Here is a 19,195-nt window from a genome sequence, read left to right as displayed (position 1 = left end):
AATATATATATTTAATATTACATTTAATTTTATTCATAGATTTTTTTTAAAGGTCACAAATTTATAATAGCATCAGATCTGCATAAGTGTTAACTTTGGGTTTTAGGAGGAAGACTAAATTTTTTTACTATGTGAACATGCTCTGGGGGAGGATGTGGCTTATTTTATTTCAATTTATCATATACTGTAAGTTGTGACAACCTTCTATCTTTTCATGGCTACTTATTGAGAGTGTAGTAGAGACATAAAAAATTGAGGCTACTGAACATGAAAACATCTTTCATCAAACTGTTAATTATCTGTTGATTTAAATTTTTTTTTTCAATGAAGAAAACATCTTTTAGTTATCCTTTTGGACAGAACTTCTCCATTTTTCCTCAACAATTTGTCATTTCACAATTTCTCTACTTCTCCTGTGAAAAGACTTGGCTAAGAGGCCTTAATTTCTAAGGCAGATGAAAAGCAGATTCCAGTGGTTGAAAGGGGTGGGGGAGGTTAAAAAGAAGAACTTCTAGTCTTTATTTATACCCTCAGAAAGCAGAAAGGGAGATCTACTGCCATCTTTTTTTTCCTGCCAAGTCACTTCTGAAAGCTCCTTGCTTTCACCAAAACTGCTCTGGGGGGTCTGCAGAGCTATAATTTTTGTTCTTTGTAAAGACTTTGTTGATGAATGTAACTTGCCAAGTATGACTCCATGAGGTTTTGGGGTTTCATCACCACTGGACATTCTCAGATCATTTCATCACCAGAATGAAGTTAAAGATCAGTAGCTCTGTCAGCAGCAGCTGGGATGAAGGGTTGGATTTCATCTCAATCTGATACCTACAACACTGACAAATGCTCCAGCTACTCTGAGTTGCTGTCCACAGTTCTTCAACTGCCTGAAGGTAGAGGTTCCAACACAGCGCCTTTTCACCTCACAATGAAACAGGTTAGCAGATCTAAAGGCTAGAAATGCAGGTTTGTCACTAGCGTCTACAAAAAGCATATAACCATTAGCAGACACATTGTGGAAATCTAAAGTTAACTCAGCTGAAGTTAAATCTCACCTTAGAGAAGAGATTTCAGTGTCACTCATACAGAGAAAAGGAGTTCATCAAGATACCTATCCTCAAGAAAAGCCAGGAAAAAATATGGAGAAAGGGCTGTCACTGTATGAAGTAGCAGCGTTCCTTAAATATCGGGAACAGCTGCAGGTGAACTACCTTTCTTGGACACCAGGACGAGTAAAATACCTCTGTGCTTTCTGCAGAACATAGATGCTTTTTTAGAGAGGCTACACTGCTATAGCTACAACAGTCTAAACAACAGAGATACGAGGTTTGCTGCAAGAAGTCATTTTACTGAAAAATTTTCCCCTCCAAGTGGGCAATCTTTATGCAGTGGTCTGAGACAAGAGGCCCTACCTGATTCTCTTCTGTTCTCGAATTTGCCAGAGGGCAGAAAGTGGTTAGAAATAATTTCAGCTTGGAAGTGGAAAATATTCTTGGAAGCAGAACCAGCAATAACATTTTTCTTCTTTCCATTGATATTGTGAGGTTCTAAGTTCAGAAACAAGACAGGTATTCTCACTCTGCAAACTCTTTCATTCAATGAAAGTAATCCTATCATTAGGTAATTTTGCAAGCAGACAAAAGGGAGATCAGTATTATTTAATTCCAACTAGAAGAAAAGAGAGAAAGGCTCCAACTCTATCCACTGCTGTGAGTTCCTCCACGCATGAGTTTTCAATCTTCAGTAAAGTTTTTATTGCTTCTTTATTTTTTAAATTACTCCCAAACACCGTAAAAGGTAATTTAAAAAAAAGCTTTTCAGCAAGGAGTATGGAAACAACAGTGGAACAAAATTAGACAGCTAGATCTACCAATCCCTACAACTGCATCATATTCAGATTCACACTCAATTAGATATTGTTTATTAGTATGGCTATAATTTATTAACCGAGGTCAAACAGAATTTCATGTTCATTATCAGCCAAACTTCTGGTAAGTCTTTGCAACCTGCATTTCTCTACTCCATACTGCAGTAGAGCTGAAGTTTGATAAACATCAACTACCAGACTCCACTGCAACTCATGCACATGAAATACTAAAAATATGAGCATGAATATCGAACAGCTTTATGCTAATCATTAAAAGAATCCCAAATTGAAAACATACGATAGAGAAATCTGTGTTTTAATCAAGTACAAGGAACATAAAACAAAGCTATGGATGTTTCAGTTAGCTGCATCCAACTAAAGTATCACCACAGCTAAGCTGACACAAAATATAAAGCCAAGAAGAGGTGGGAAGTAATTTTTGCAAAACTAGAGACATTAAAATCTTTTGACAGTGCTTACAAAAATGTATGATACAGGCCTTTCTCTAAAACAAAGTATTTAAGCAAGGACAGCACTGTCAAAAATTGTCAACATTTTTATACTCAGTTGAATTAAATGCATTAAAATGTATTTAAATGCAATAAAAATGTATTAAAAGGCTGTACAGCAATACAGTAATCTGTCCCCCATCACTTTTCCAAGTTTGTCATTGATACTGGTCTTTAGAAACAGCAAGATACCAAATGAGCAAAAATATGGAAGGCTTTAAGTGCAATTATTTGACGTGGAAAAACAGCTTTTAAGGACTGGAAGTGTTTCAAAGAAAACTGTTGCCTGCTATATTAAAAAGCAGTTAAACAGTGCATTAGAAAAAATAGGAAAGAAGAGCTTACCTACTTTGATATTACTGTTACTCATTATATCTTACCCCTAATCTATTTTAGAATATTTTATTCCTTTTCCTTCATGCCCCACAAATTAAGTCAGTAGCACAGTCTGTCCACATGTTCAGCAGAACAACTGACTTGCATTTGGTCTTCTCTTTGCATTTTCTTGCCTTAAGATGAAATCGCTGACTGTACAGATTTTATTTTCTTGTTAAGCAAAGCATTTAAGTAAGAGATTCTTATTTCCACCTTCTGAAGCAGTGAGCTAACCCCCTTACTTGCTTTATTTTCCCTTGTGTTTTAACTTCCCTTCCACATGCATAGTGGTAAATGATTTATGGATCCTTTTGCCTTTGATACACGATTTGTCTATTTCTACCAATGTAATGTATTCTGCTACCCCACTGCCTTTGAGTCACCAGAATTCCCTGTTCCTTAACTTCCAACCCTCTAAAAACATAACCTTCCTACTATTAAATTTTCTAAGATAATTTTCAGTTTCTGCTCCAAGTCTTCTATTGTTACATTTACACTAGGTCCATGGCATAAGCACAGCTCAAAGCAACTATCTTTTTAGCCCCAAGATCACATTTCTTGTTTTTGCTCTGAACAGTTTGGTCTTTTCAGAAGTAATGCTAATTTAAGAACTGTTTTAAAGGAAGGTGGTGAGTAAGAGGGGCTGCTTCTACAACACGCAGTCAACACTTGTATCAAGGTTGTGTAACTAAGAATACTGTTTTGCCATTACAAGCTGATAGTCCAACAGAAACCAACAAGAAAAACAGGTTAAAATAATTCTATCCAACTTCAAAACCTTATTGGCAATGAGAAATTCTAATGCGAAAATATGTAGATATCTTTAAAAAGAGAAGAGATGTCTGACTGTTCAAAAGGAAAATAAACAACACCCTGAAGTAAACTGGAGCGATTATCTGAAGAGTCACTTAGCTGTATCTCAACATGTTTGCAAGTCCTGTTATTTAAAATGCAGTCATTCCTTTTCCAGTTCTCCCCTTCCGTTTAAGTCTCCTTGAAAGAGTCTGGACCTGCAGAGTCACAGAATCACAGAAGAGCTAGAAGGGACTCAAAAGGATCACTGAAGTCCAAACTCCTGTCCCCGCACAGGACAGCCCCAAGAATCACACCACATGCCTGAAAGCAAAACATGTCTTTAACAGTCATGCAATTATTCTTTTTTAAATCAGTTAGGTACTAGTTCACGTTGTTCCTCAAGTACTGTTTGAAAAAACAAGCATACTTAGGTAACTTTTATGTATGAGCACTGGGTAAAATTTAACTTGTCTTTAGGTAATAAATAAATCCAGCTATTTTTCTGAAGTTAACAGACAAACACAACCAGCTCAGCTCTGGTAGCTCAGTTTTATTTCAACGAGTACATTTGTTACCTTCATGTGTTTGTGAACCTGATTTTGCCTCTCCCATTCAAAAAAAAAAAAAAAAGATCTTCTAGCATAAAATTATATAGGAATGTATAGTATAGAAGCATCTGGCTTGAACTGTCAAATGGCATTTACTCAGAAATGTGATTATACATGAAAACCACAAGTATAATGTGTTAGCTGTGGTATGCTGGAAGAGGAAAAAAATACAGTTAAGACTGTTTCTATTTCCATATACAACTTTTATTGCAATACCTGTATTCTAAATGTACAGATACAAATATAAAATGACCCATGACAGACTTTTAAAGCTGCCCAAGTAGCGAACTGAGAAATTAATTCGGTATTATAGCCAAAGTTGACAGGACTTCAGGAAGCTTCCCCAGTCTCTCTCCAAGAACAATCAGGATCCACCATAGTTTTGGTCCAAGATGTATGCTTTAAGTTGGCAGCTGAGTCTAGGAACGAGTGTATTTACCCCAGATGTGCAGCATAAACACAGAAGCAATAAAAAGAAGACTCATGACCAAAACTGGAACAGGTCCACTACAAATAAAGAAAAAAATGCATTAACATAAAAAAAAAAAATCTGCTTTCTCCAAAGGCCAGTCATTATCAGCCAAGTGAGCTTATCAGTTCATAAGCAACTGTACAAGAACACTCTCCTTCCATTCCCATAGAAATAACTTAAAGTACATAGAAATGAGATAGCCATCTCTACTCAAAACTGCTGCTGCTCTTGTGTTTAAAGATACACAAAGTCTTACATACCCTAAATGTTACATAATAAAGTGCAACAGAGTAACAAAAACACCATTTATTTAAAAAGCCCTTAATGGTTCATTATTCATAGTTGTAAAAACAATCTCTGGAAAATTATCTTCTGTGTTTACTACTCAGATAGCCACCTGAGCAGAGATACACTCTGATACAAAAACCAACAGAGTCCTCTAGCGGCTACTAAAATTTTGGCATAAAATTTGCATTAGCTGGGTTTTTTTAAAGATTTTATTTCATTTGGAAACAATGTCAGCAGTGGGTGAGAGACAGGGACTTCTCTTTTCTTTAAAAAGATACATGAAATGTGAAAGTTAACAACATTAAATCTTTTCCTAAAATATATAATTAACAAATTTCAATTTTTTTTTCCTTCACACTTTTATATATTATTTAGAAATTGTATAGCATTGCTTTTAAAAAAACAGGTTAACCTTAGACTGCATGTTGATTAAATCGGCTGTTTCATGCTGTTCTGAGATACAATTACATGCACTATTACACACGCTCAATGGTGCTTCATACCATTCACTTTCATACAACTTCATTTCTGATTTTCAACATGCTACTGTGAAAAAAAACACATGAAATCTCTTATCCAGCCTGTATTACCCTACAGGTTACTCTTTATAAGCAGGTAAATGTTATCTGAATACAAAGTAAAGAAAGAAACTGAAGAGACTGGAAGTAACTGACATTTTTTTCTACGAGACCATGGTCTACAAACTTCAAATGTTCATAAATGTAATCTTGCACTGAGTTTTAAAACTCAACTATTATCTATCATACTCAGACTTATTTGAGCAGGGAGAACCCTGAACACAGACATAAAGCATTTAGCAAATAAACCAATAGCAAATGAGCAAAATAAAGTCTGAACACAGCGACTACATAAGCAACCCCTGTCAAGGGGTATCTTTCACTAAGCAATAAAATATACTTCACAATCGCCAGCATTCTATACATATTTGAAGTTTATATCCCATACAATGTAAATTACAATGATATCAAGTACACAAAGTCCTTACACTGCATCTGAATTACTACTTAATTCATGCAAGCCTTTAGTAATAGGAATATGAAAGCTGCTTTGCCAAAGGCACACAGGAATAAAGGAGCACCACTAACCAGAACAGAGCCGCATGAAAATAAACAGTTGGGGGTTACTGTGTGTTTGGTGTGTTTTTTAAACATACAGATGACATTGAGCCCCTGGAGAATAATCAGCTCTCCAATACTGACAGGTACCTCATTTCCTCCAGTCACAAAGACAACCTGCTGAAACCCTGCAATTCTCCTCCATACACCTGCATCTTCTCAGCCTACCACGCAGTTTAAATGAATAAATGGATTCAAACACCTCTAAAGATTTGGTACTGTGCATTTGCACAATGTCTTTCGAAAGGTTGCACATTATACCACAAGCCCAATTTGACTCCCTATCCACAGAAAACCCTGGCTATACCTCTTTAAGCAAGAAAGCCCACGACAAGATACAGGAACCAAGTACCAAGTGCCACAAGAAGAGCAAAAAGTTTGGATTTAGTTTTCTTCTCAAAGCCTGTGATGCTTGATCTGAGCTTTAAAGAGAAAAATATCATATCCCACTGTCAACCAGATACCCCACAACTCCCTTTTGCTAATACTACTTTTGAAGACATACATTTTGTAGCATCCTGTACTACACAGAAATCATCTTTCCTCAGGCCAACCAACTTGCCTATTCAACATATTTAGTGTTTTGGATGTTGAATACAGATAATAAATAACTGAAGCATCAGTATAATTATGCGCAATACGAAATATAGAACATTTATCTAGAAATTCTCCTGAGCCTAGCTAGTATGAATTAACCTGTTCTTAGGTGGCTTATGTATTTTTTTCATAGTAAGAATCTCGTATTTTAAACAAAATTTAAAAAAACACCAAAAAAACACCAACCACTCACCACTATCAGGCTAAGCTTTCACTTTACTTCATGCAGTAGTGATCACAACCATTTTTAAAAACAACTTCAGCTGAAACACTTTAATGAGGCAACCACAACCCCACTACAGGTGATTTTCATCTTGAAGTCTACTAAATAGCACAGAGATCACAACAGTTGGGTGCTATGGAAAAAAACATGGAGAAAAATACATGGAAAGTTGTAAGCAAGAAAGCTCCTCCCAAGACATGGCTCAGAAAATGTTACTTCTAGTGTGCAGGTGATTTGTAAAACCAACACACTTTTAATTCTTCCACTAAAAGCCTGACATGCAGCTACCCACAGCAGCTTCCAAAAAAAACCCCAAGAAACATTTCCAGTGTTCCAAAGCCTTAAAACTGGGAAGCAATGTGTTTCAACACAAACAGATGGGAAAAATCTATCTACTGACCTGCTTGTATTGAGCTTGAGTGCAAGTTCAGTACAAGCAACTTGATGTTGAATTCAACTTGATGTTGGAAGGGACACCAAACTCAGTGGCCATTCAATATCAAAAAGCAAACCAAAGGATTCACTAGGAAACTTGTCAAAATCATTAAAGGTGCTTTGACAGTTTGCATCACAAATCTATTTCTTAAAAAAAATCTACCTAATGGTAGCCCCCTTCTCAGTTTGGTTTCACTCATTTTTTAAATTGAGCTTTAGTAGACCAGATAACACAGAAAGTAATTGCCTTTCCTATCTGCACAGATTTGCTCTAGAACACTGTTGCTGCTCACTGTCTTCTTCTTTTCTTTGCCTTGTCTCCTCTCTGGGTTCAGAATGGGGAAAGCAAGACAACATCACTACTTTGGTTGTTTGTGGTATACGTTTTGGCTTTTAAAATGTCAAGTACGTATGAAAATACATAAGACAACTTCAGAGGAAGGATTACTCATGGAACTATCGCTAACTAGACTATAGCCAACCTTTCCCCAAATGTTCTGTTTCTGCAACCAGCAGAAGTCCTCTTAAAGAGCTCGAAAAGTAAATACTAATGGATTTGTGACAAAAAACAAGAAACAGCCCTGAGTGCCTCGAGACTCTTCAATCCAGTAAGAACAAGAGGCCATGAAGTATCACTCTACAAGAAGCACAAGTTTCCACTCAGGGTATGGCTTAGCATGCACTCATCAGCTGAAATACACCTTCCATCTTTGTTACCCAAGTATTAGCCGAAAAGTTCATTTGGGAAACTGATTTGAATGACTAGAAATAGCCAAGAAGCAAAAACTTAGGCCCTCTTTAGCGTTTAAGGGACAATACCAGATATTTGACCATAATCTTGGCATATTCACCTTGTAAAAACAATGATATACAAGATATCAAAATGCTATTTGCTTTGCAAGCTTAGCTAAAGTAGTCTATCTGCAGCTTTGTAATACAGACCCTGAGATTATGCAAGCATACAGCATATCAGTTATACTGTATTTTCAAGGAGGTGCAGAGAATCACAATATAGCTCCTAATAAAGAAAACTCCAAAATTTTAATTAAAAGAGAACAAAAACACGCACACAGATGCCTAAATTCACCGTGATAAGTAATCTTTTTCAACTTCAAAGATTGAAACTTTGCAGTCTTCAAAGACCACTTAAAGTAAGCCTAGGCAATCACAAAATATAACTTGTACCTACCTTTTTCAAACCAGTATAAATTTAAAAACTACTTCTCCAGGTTTATAGAATAAATGTGTCATCCCAACCACCAATTCAGTATGTTCTCCGATGCACATCAGGACACTCACTGATAGATTATTAATAATTCACAGACTGAAAGACTATATAAGCAGAAGAACTCTACAGACTTGATGCCTACCATCACCCATTAATCCAACTTACACTTTGAGCCCTGGTGAGTCCTCAGTGTAGAATCGCCACATCCCACCAGTACCTGTGGATGTGGCACGGCCTGCACTCCTTGTGCCGCAACTGGCATTCTTCCTTTAAGGGACAACAGAATGAAACAAAGACCGAACAAAACACATTAGCAGGTTTCTAGTACCACGCACTCCAAAGAGACTCATCAGAAGCAAGACACTTCACAAATCATTTAGGCTGGAAATGACCTCTGAGATCATCCAGTCCAACCTATGACTGAACACCATGTCAACTAGACTTTCCTTAAACACCTCCAAGGACGGTGACTCCTCACCACCTCCCTGAGGAGCCCATTCCAACATCTAACAGCTCTGTGAGAAACGCTTCCTAATGTACAACCTAAATCTTCCCTGGCGAAATTTAGGACTATGCCCTCTCCTCCCGCCGCTCGTTGCATGGGAGAACAGGCCGATCCCCAGCTGGCTACCACTCCTTTCAGGCAGGTGTAGAACGTGGTGCCATCCCTGAGCCTCTTTTTCTCCAGGCTAAACAACCCCAGTTCCCTCAGCTGCTCCTCATAGGGCTTGTGCTCCAGACCCTTCACCAGCTCCGTTGCCCATCTCTGGACTTGCATCAGCCCGTGCTACCACGTAAGCAGATGGCACCAGCCTGAGCAGCCAGGAGAGCAGAGGGCACGAGGGAGGGCAGAGCCGCCCCCACCACGGAGCCGCGGAGGGCACCCACCTCTGCCGGACAGTGGATCCCGCAGCGCGGGGAGCCACAGCCTTGCTGGGGGAGCGGCCGGAGGAGCCGACGCTGGTGGCGCTGGGGTTGGGCCCGGGCTGCGGAGAGAGGAGAGAACCAGGACAGGGTGAGAGGCGGTGGGTACGGCCAGGGGGAGCAGGGGCGCCCCAGCCGCCCCCCTTCTCGGGCAGCCCCTCACCATGGCTGCGGCGCTGGCTCGGGGTCGGCGCGGTCTCACACACGCTCGGCTGCGGCAGCTCCGGCCACGTCCCTGCCCGCTGTAGGCTCCGCCCCCGCGCCGCGCATCCCAGCGCCGCGCGGCTTCCCAGGATAATGCCTGAGCAGCATCGGCCCCTTATCCCTCTCCCCCTCGCTCAGCTGCCGCTTCCCCAGCGCGCTGCCCCCGCGCCACGGCTCGGCCGCGCCCGCCCTCCCGCAGCGGCCGGACCGGAGCGGCACCGAGCGGAGCGACGGGCCGGGCAGCGCGGCGGGCGCCCGGCGGGCGGGGCGGGCGGGAAGGCCCGGCAGGAAGGCTGACGTGTCCCGCCGAGAGCGCCGGGCCGCGCATGCGATCCCACCCGCCCGGCAAGCGCCATGGAGGAAGAGGAGGCGGGCGGGGACGGCCCGTCCGTGCTGTTCCTGCACCCGGACCTGGGCCTGGGCGGCGCGGAGCGGCTGGTGGTGGACGCGGCGCTGGCGCTGCGGGCGCGGGGCTGCCGGGTGCGGATCTGGACGGCGCACTACGACCCGCGGCGCTGCTTCGCCGAGACGCGGGGGCTGGCGGTGCGCTGCGCGGGCGGGTGGGTGCCGCGCTCCCTGTGCGGCCGCGGGCACGCCCTGTGCGCCGCCCTGCGCATGGCCTGCCTGGCCCTCTACGTGCTGCTGCTCAGCGGGGAGAGCTGCGACGCCTTCGTCTGCGACCAGGTGCGGGCATTTGCACGGGCATGGGCGGATTGTTCACAGTGTCACAGAATTCTTAGCGTTGGAAAGGACCTCTGGAGATCACTCCCCGTGTCCAACCCGCCCTGCCCAGGCAAGGCCACCTAGAGCAGGGGGATGACCCACGGGAATGAGTCCGGATGGGTTTGTGAGAGTCTCCATGACTCCACGAGCTCCCTGGGCAACCTGTTCCAGTGCTCTGCCACACTCGGCGCAATAGAAGTTCTTCCTCGCGCTGAGGTGGAACTTCCTGGGTTTTGGTTTGTGGCTGCTGCTCCTCGTCCTGTCGCTGGGCACCACTGAAAAAAGCCTGGCACCGTCCTCTTGGCATCCACCGTGGAGATATTTATATGCGTTAATGAGATCTGCACTGAGTCTCTCTTCATAAGAGAGATGCTCCAGACTTCTGGAGCATCAAATCCCTACAAAATCAGATTCGTTACATTCATGCAACAAGCCAATAATTAGACACAAGAGAGAGAGAGAAAGACATTGATTGTTTATTTCAGAGTTGTGCAAGGCTGGCTGGTCAGTGGTGTTTCCACAAATCAAGCTCATTCCATCAGGCTTTCCTCACCATTATTTATACAGAGATTCAGAGTTAGTTGCTTTCCAAGTGTGGCTCCTCAGTTATGATTGGTTAGTAATCTCAGCAGTTAAGGACAGTGAAGCTGATGAAAAGTCTGGAGCACAAGTCCTCTGAGGAGTGCCTGAGGGAGCTGGGGGTGTTTAGCCTGGAGAAAAGGAAGCTCAGGGATGACCTTATCACTCTGTATACTTACCTGAAAGGAGGTTGTACCCAGGTGGGGATCGGCCTGTTCTCCCAGGCAGCAAGCGGCAGGATGAGAAGGCATAGACCTAAGCTGCACCAGGGGAGGTTTAGGCTGGACATTAGGAAGAATTTCTTCCCAGAAAGGGTGATTAGATGTTGGAATGGACTGCCTGGGGAGGTCACTGGAGGTGTTCAGGGAAAGACAGGATTTGGCACTCAGTGCCGTGGTCTAGTTGACATGGTGTTCAGTCATAGGTTGGAGTCAATGATCTCAGAGGTCTTTTCCAACCTAATTGATTCTGTGATTCCATACAAGTTACTTAACCCCAGCTAACTTCTATGCATGCTCAAGAAAAAGATCTTTACCTGGGTAGGGATCTTTTTGTCTTATAGGCATGATTTTTAGTATTATAATGAACATAATAGTTAACCTGTAGGATACACGGACCTTGAGTATTTTGCCACGTTAGCAATGACATAAACATAACAATGACATAGACATACATGAATATCCTGATTTCCTGCAGCCTTAAGGCTTGTTAGTTCCAGGATGTCCTTGAGTAAGGGATGCCAGCTGCTATCTGTTCTACTCTCGTGCAAAAACATCTTAATTTACTACATCCATAAAGCTTGTTAGTTCCAAAATGTCTTTGCACTAAGGGATGTTGGCTTCTACCTGTTAAACTGATTAGGTCTCCATTCTTTCTGATTAGGCTTGAGAGTATACAAAGACCTTACATCAAAGAACGTCCTGACCTAAGATAACCTTGACATATTCCACATTTTGCAGCACTCTTGCATTCTGGGGCAGGTGGAGGGAGGATGCTGCTGCAGCATGGGCTCCGTTCCCAGCTCCCCTGGTAGTGGCAGGAGGAGGTGCATGGAGAAGTCCGGAGGCTTGGTGGGGCCTGTGTGGGGAGCAGGGTGCCCTCAGGGTGTGGCTTTGAAATCATGCATATGCACTGGTAGCACTAACACAAATAATTAATATCTCCTCTTGTCCTGTCTCTTCTGGTTGCATTAGGTGTCTGCTTGCATTCCCATACTTAGACTGGCCAGAACCCGTAAGAAGGTTTTGTTTTACTGTCACTTTCCTGACCAGCTTCTGACCAAGAGAGAATCTTTCCTGAAGCGTCTCTACAGATGGCCGCTGGACTGGCTGGAAGAGTACACGACTGGCATGGCAGACTGTATTGTTGTGAACAGCAAGTTTACTGCCAGCGTGTTCAAAGACACATTTAAGTCCCTGTCTCACCTAAACCCAGATGTCCTCTACCCATCACTCAACATCACTAGCTTTGAAACAATTGTTCCTGCAGACATAGCTGACCTGATACCGAAGAAAAAGAAGTTCTTGTTTCTTTCCATTAATAGGTATGAGAGAAAAAAGAATCTACCTTTGGCTCTTGAAGCTTTGCACGAACTTCGAGGAAGACTAGATTCTCATGACTGGAATGAAGTTCACCTGGTTATGGCAGGTGGCTATGATAAACGAGTTCTGGAAAATGTGGAGCACTATGAAGAGCTGAGAAGACTTGCAGCCAAGCTTGGTGTTAATGAGCACGTGACTTTTCTGAGATCGTTCTCAGACGAACAGAAAATCTCCCTTTATAGTAACTCTGTATGTGTGCTTTATACACCGAGCAATGAACATTTTGGCATTGTCCCTTTGGAGGCAATGTATATGAGATGTCCAGTTATAGCAGTTAATTCAGGTGGTCCTTTAGAATCAATCTTGCATAATGTTACGGGATTTTTGTGTGATCCTCAGCCAACCCAATTCGCTGAGACAATGGAAAAAATTGTGAGAGATCCTCTCTTAAAGGACGCAATGGGAGCAGCTGGGAGAGTGAGAGTTATGGAAAAATTTTCCTCAGAAGCTTTCTCAGAACAGCTGTACCAATACATTTGCAAATTAACAGAATAAAATTATATTCCTACATTCTATTTTACTACTTTGTACCTCTCATTTGTGTAGGGGACCAGTATTCATTGTGACTATGATGAAGAACCGGGGATATCTGAATTTCTTTGTTGTGCTGCTTAGGCTGGCTTATGTCACTCGACACAAAGAATGAGCAAAACATGTCACACTGTCTTATTAGAAGGTTAAAATTTTCGTGTGGTAAATTGATCTGCCATTGCAGGAGTTCTTTTATGTACTGTGCCTTGGAAAAATGTGTTGTAAAATGGCAGTAACTTCCAAGGAAATTACTGCATGTTTTACTTTATGTGGTATGTGTTACTGTGTGGTATGGTATGGTATGGTATGGTTATGGTATGGTATGGTTGATATGGTATGGCTGATTCAATTTCCAAAATGTGGATTTGTACAGATAAGACATGCACAGCTTTATGTATTTAAAATGTTCATCAGTAATTCTTAAAGAGTTGTCTTAGCTGAACTGAGAGAGTTGCACAGTCCAACCAACTACGTGTTTTAAAAAATCAACACCATTAGGGATATGAATGGTATGGCTTTAAAATGATAGACCTTTTACTGTACTTGTCAAATTGCATCATGTAGTCACACTGAGTGTCATAAAAAAATATCCAGGTGTGTGAGCAGAAGGGAGTTGAGTCTTGAGTAACATCAAGGATATCAGACTACCTCAGGCAAAAACGTTAGTGCTGATACTCTGTTTGTTCGATATCTGCAGTACTTTAAGATGTAATTTTACTTTGAGAATTTCTGGTTTGTAGAGACTGAAATGATATCCCCTGTATTTAACATTTCATTTTTAATGACAGCAGACTTTTGAAAAAGGTCTTAATCTGGAGCAGGCAATAAGGACATTTTATTTTGCTTAATTTAGTGGTAACCTGAGGTTCTCCTAATGCAGTGAGTGCATGTGTGTCAGTAATGTGATTTCTTCCCCCCTCCCAAGTGTAATAGTTGGTTTGGGGCAAGGAATATCTTGATTTTTTTTTTTTTTTGCCATCTACCTCTCTTTTAGAACATCTTTATTAGTTGGTTGTTCTGTTTGGTTATGACAGACTTGTATAATCCACACAGTTGAATTTTAAGTCTGAAAATAGATTGAGTAACTACAGTTTCCTCATTCTTTGAAATCCAGTGTTATCTGTAAAATACAATTTGTAGTCTAATATGAAATACAATTTGAAATCTGCAGTTTCTATTTAAGGTAGTTTTGGGCATTTCCACATTTAGTATTTCACAACAGAGAGACCATTCTTTCTGTTACTTAGAACTGCAGCCCGGGTCTTAGTATAATTATAAGGCCTTTATTTGAAGTAAAACAAACAAAAATCCACAAACAAAATTTGTCCTTGTCTTTAATCAGGAAGTTGGAATACTATAATTCTTATTCACCATGGAGTGGGAGCAGGTGGTATCACAGGCCCTATTTCCAACTATTCTGTTTATGTCAGAAGAACTGGCAAGCCTGAATTCTCTCATCTTTCTTGCCTGTTCCTGCATTTCTGCTCCTTCCTCACCCCTTAAAAGTTTTCCTAAACCTTTGTGCAACGTTTTCAGGATGGGTGTAGCAATGGGTGACTGAAGGACCTGGAGAGACAGTGTGAAAACAATCCGTGGTCAGATGAACACCCTCAAGACATATTTGGTCTGGGTTTCGAGCTCAAGAGAGAAGGTGCAAGATGGTTGGGGCCAATTCCTGCTGTTGCTTAGTTACATTCTTCTCTCCTGATTGCCCTGGAGTTAACCTAGAGCCTAAGATACGTGCCCGTGCACCTCACCAGTGTAGCTGCAAGGGGTAGCTCTGTTTGTGCTCCAGCCTTGGCCTCCAGCCCTTTCCTGAGCGGTGCTGCTGGCAGGCATGTGCCTAACCCTGTACCCTGCAACTTCTGTTCACTGGATTTCATGAATTGCACTTAGAATTGACCTGCCATCTCACATTTACCTGGTGATCCCTGGGACTGTCAACAGCTGTTACTGTCACCAAGCTGTCCTACTTGGGTCCTGTGCCCTGGCCGGTGAGATCACTGTCCTGTGATGTGATCTTCTCCAGCTTTTAACTGTCATCCCTTGCAGAGCAGCCACAGTCTTGCTGCTTCATGGCAGGTAGCATGGGCCACCTCAAGTCCTTGGCTGACTGTGATGGAACCTGGCCTTCAGGCTCCCCATCAGCTGCAGGTTAACCTTGAATTCCTTCAGGATGCTATGGTCAGTATGTAGAGGTGTGACACAGCACTGCAGACTGCTTCAAGATCTCTTGCTTCCCATCTTGAGAAACCTCAGTAAGAGATGTCCCTGCCCGTGGCAGAAGGGTTGGACTAAATGGTCTTTAAATGTCCATTCCAACCAAACCATTCTATGGTTATGTGGTTACTGAGTGGTCGCAGAACCATTCAGTGGAGAGCGTGCAATTGTATTAGGATTTATTTGTTAGATGTGGCTAATCTTTACAGTCTATCAAGGTGCTGTATAACCCAAGGGACTTTAGATGTTCAGCAGCAATCTCCCAGGGCAACTTGAGAGTGGATTTTCATCATATGGAAGACAATGGCTGTATGTCCCAAGGGACATTAGGTGCTCAGCAGCAATCTCCCAGAGCAACCTGCAAGGGGATTGTCACCATGCGGAAGACAATGGCCCTGTGGTCCAAAACCAGATGACTTACTGCTTTGAAGCAGTTTTTGGAGGGACCACAACTGTGCAGTGGCCTGGCACACCAAAGTGCTGGAGCTCCATCAGAGGAAGTAGCTGGCCACTAAATACATAAATCAGTTGACTCTGGAAAATGTGTCTTAAGAGCAAGGGCCCTTTAGGGCCCTTTAAGACCTGTGTCTGTCTGTGACCCTCAAAATGAGATGGCTAGGACTGGCCTACCCCAGAGCCTGGGGCAGTCTACCAGGCTGGCCTGTCACTGGAGAAGCACCTGTCTGTCAGGAAGAGTATATGTAGACTTTTGGAAGATCTCCATCATGTTTTGCTCCACCTTCCATACTGTCCGCAGAGGAGGGGGATATGGACGTAGGCACCATCCACCTCACTCAGCCCAAGAATGAGAACACAGATAGGGAAAATGTGGTTGCTTTATTGTGGTAGAAATTGCAACTGTGTTGTCAGTTGCATCAACAAACTGCCTACTTTGACAGTCGCTTGGTGCAGGCAAATATGAGGCAGCTGGTGTGGCTGGCGGACTTCTGGGTTGGAAAGCAAAGTTAGTGACAGTTAGTGGACAGTAAAATTATGGAGAGAGGGAAGTCTATCAGACAAGGTGAGGAGAGCAGCAACTAATCCCCCTTGTATTCTGGCAGTAGGTCAGCCCCACTGTTGGTTCTGCTGCTGCCTCAAGAGTGCGCTACCACTCCTCAGAGGCAGCTTTGATTTTCAGGTGCTGTTTATCTCAGATGTCATAATTCCTATTTGCGGGAGTGATCTGCCCAGAGATAAAAAAATGTAGGGCCGTGGCTCCTGCTTTGGACCAGATTCTGGGAGAGTATGACCCCTATGGCCCAGAGACATTTGCTTCCATAATGAAATCCCAGACCTCAGCGGGACAGTAAGGCAAGCTGTGGTGAATGGCTGTCCCTCACGAGCTGCATGTACTTCTCATGCCCATGGGAACTGAGGCCCTTTTCAAGTAGATGCTGTTATGAGAGCCATGATACTGGAAAACCCTCTTATGAATGATCAAAAGCAGTTGGCAAATTCTAACACACTGCACTTCCTGCATGCTGGAAGGGTATGAGCAGAAAACTGCTTTCTGAACCAGATACAGGTACTATGAGGATCTTGTGATACCTTTTCATCTCCCCTGTCTCTGACCACCTCCATCATTTTGTACATAATGAGCTGCAGAGCCTTCTTGATAACTGAGTAGTGACATTCTTGGTATCTTCATGTCCTGTAGTGCTCAAGAGGCACACCAGGTAATGCCAGGGAAGCCTTAGTCACTTGCAGCAGTGGTGATTCTGTATCAACCCCCAGAGATCGACTCTTTAACAGCACAGGATGGAGTTCCTGGGATACCTAGTGGACCTCAGTTGCTGGCATGTTGGTCCCAGATAGGTTGAAGCCACCTTAAGCTGGCAGGTTCCTGTGAAGGACGAGGAACCCCCGTACTTCTTTTTAACAAAAAATATGGAATACTGGCAGTTGAGGTAGTGTGGCAGAACAAGAGATTAAATCTGTGGTTGTCCTTTAAAGTTTTCAGATTATGTGCTGTGACTCATATTTTTATGTTCTCTTTAGCATCTCTTTATCTAGTCTCATACTGTCATAGAATCATAGAGTGGTTTGGATTGGAAGAGATGTTAAAGATCATCTAGTTCCGACACCTCTGTCATGGACAGGGTCACCTTACACCAAACCAGGTTGCTAAAAGCCTCATCCAACCTGGACTTTCCATACTGCTGTTTTAAAGACCCACACGTGAAAACAAAGTTTTAAATTTACAGAAGAAAGAGACTTCTCGTTTCAGAAATGCTTAGCTAGTTCCTTATTTTATGACAGTGTAACTTTGTTTCCTCTCTACTTCCTTTCCTCCTTTCTGGAAATCTGACAAGAATTGTGATTATGAACATAGAGTCCACGATGTCCTTGTCAGTGACAAGCTGCCTGTTAATTGAATGGAAGCAGCTCCATCATGAGAGAACAGTAAGTACCCCCATATTTTACTAGTTAGCATGTTCTAGGGTATTTCAAGTACATTTTGTTGTGCTGCCTCTACACCAACACAAGAAAACAAAGCTGACCAGTGTAGAGTTTCCAAAAAGGCAGGTTTTTAAACAGTAATTATTTTTAACTCTTGGAACCTGTTTTAGAAATCCATGCTCTTCTCTTGTATATCTTTCCTCTTTTCCCTTTTATTTAAATAAAAAACATTTAAGACAGTTTTTTATTTAAATCAAATTGCATATGCCATGTGCAGTCTGCTGTCAGAAGAAATATTAAGTATTGGACTAGTATAATTAAATAGCTTATCATTAGCCTACAAGAAAATTAAGGTTTTAAATGCATATCCCACCAGTGTGGTGTGAAGGATGATGCAACAAGAAGAAAATGCTTGCAAGGAGGATTTCATGTCTCCTCTGCTCTGCTCTCCTCCCCATATTTGCACAATCTGCTACATTCTGTTAAACCCCAAATACATAAAAAGAAACCAAATAAAGCAGTTGTTTAAAGCATAGTTGGAAAAATAAGGACAGAGTATGTTCAAGGGTACTAGGTGTGAGCAAAGCAAGGCAACAAGAGGTGATTAGGCTTTAGAGTTTCTTCACCACTACTGTGGGCTGAAAAGTGCAAAGATGGAGGTTTTCCTTCTTCAATTTATGTCTAATATCTCTAGTGAATAAGATGGGCCAGAAACAAATAAAAAGCATAATTTTTATACACTACTTTTCATATCATAAAAAGAAATCAGAAAATTTCAGGATTAAGCCAGCCTGCTATTGCTGCTTTTTTTCCTTTCCCCTCCCCCTTCACTACTATTTTTTTACAGTTTTACACAATATAAAAAATTTATAGATTTTAACATTTACACAGAGTCTATAAAAACCTCATGCTACATTATCATATTGCTAAACTTTATTATTTTTTATTATGGCTTTATTATTCTCTCTCATAGATGAAATGGCTGATATTTTATTTTGAATTGTAATTTATTATACAGTTAATATCACGGGGGTATTTTTAATGAAACAATAACTGTACAATACTGAAAAAATATAGTATTATGAAAGGGGTATATTCAATAGCATGCATGTTAACACAAACAGTAGAGAAGGAAATAGACATTTTAATTATAGTTACCTTATCTGCTTTTGTGGTGAAAGTAGAACATGTGACCCAAAACGAAATAAATTAGAGGTTAGTCTCTACTGATTTATGAGTGTGCAGTTCTTTAGTGCCAATTGTTTTATGACCAAGATTAAATGAGTTGATTCCAGGTTTTTTGCACTGTGAGTCATATGATAAGAACAACAAGTTTGACCTCATGAACTCTTAGATCTATTAACATTACAGTATCTTTATGACTCCAGTTCCTGAGCACTGAAGGACAGAAAAAAATAATGACTGGGGAAATGAAAATAGAAATCATTTGGAGTTGTTTTATGTGAAGAAAGGGAGCAAAATTTGC

General features: G+C 41.7%; 2 protein-coding genes across 2 annotated transcripts; one reads left to right on the top strand and one right to left on the bottom strand.

The window, feature by feature from the left end:
• Positions 1-4,328: 4,328 nt before the first annotated feature.
• On the bottom strand, positions 4,329-9,755 carry SEC61B (Sec61 translocon beta subunit). Its single transcript, XM_027886884.1, has 4 exons — positions 9,615-9,755; positions 9,416-9,513; positions 8,693-8,794; positions 4,329-4,655 (listed from the first exon to the last, which is right to left on the bottom strand). Exons 1-4 carry the CDS (start codon positions 9,615-9,617, stop codon positions 4,568-4,570), a joined length of 291 nt encoding a protein of 96 aa, XP_027742685.1. The 5' UTR covers positions 9,618-9,755; the 3' UTR covers positions 4,329-4,567.
• Positions 9,756-9,924: 169 nt separating this feature from the next.
• ALG2 (ALG2 alpha-1,3/1,6-mannosyltransferase) lies at positions 9,925-13,076 on the top strand. Its single transcript, XM_027886883.1, has 2 exons — positions 9,925-10,339; positions 12,151-13,076. The coding sequence occupies exons 1-2, from the start codon at positions 10,010-10,012 to the stop codon at positions 13,051-13,053; spliced, it is 1,233 nt and encodes a 410-aa protein (XP_027742684.1). The 5' UTR covers positions 9,925-10,009; the 3' UTR covers positions 13,054-13,076.
• Positions 13,077-19,195: the final 6,119 nt, after the last annotated feature.

The sequence above is a fragment of the Empidonax traillii genome, unplaced genomic scaffold (assembly GCF_003031625.1).
Source record: "Empidonax traillii isolate 1590-97213 ecotype Southwest subspecies unplaced genomic scaffold, ASM303162v1 scaffold196:size3368384, whole genome shotgun sequence".
NCBI classification, from domain to species: domain Eukaryota; kingdom Metazoa; phylum Chordata; class Aves; order Passeriformes; family Tyrannidae; genus Empidonax; species Empidonax traillii.
The sequence above is the reverse complement of the archived record's forward strand: the minus strand, read 5'-3'. Positions and strand labels throughout refer to the sequence as shown.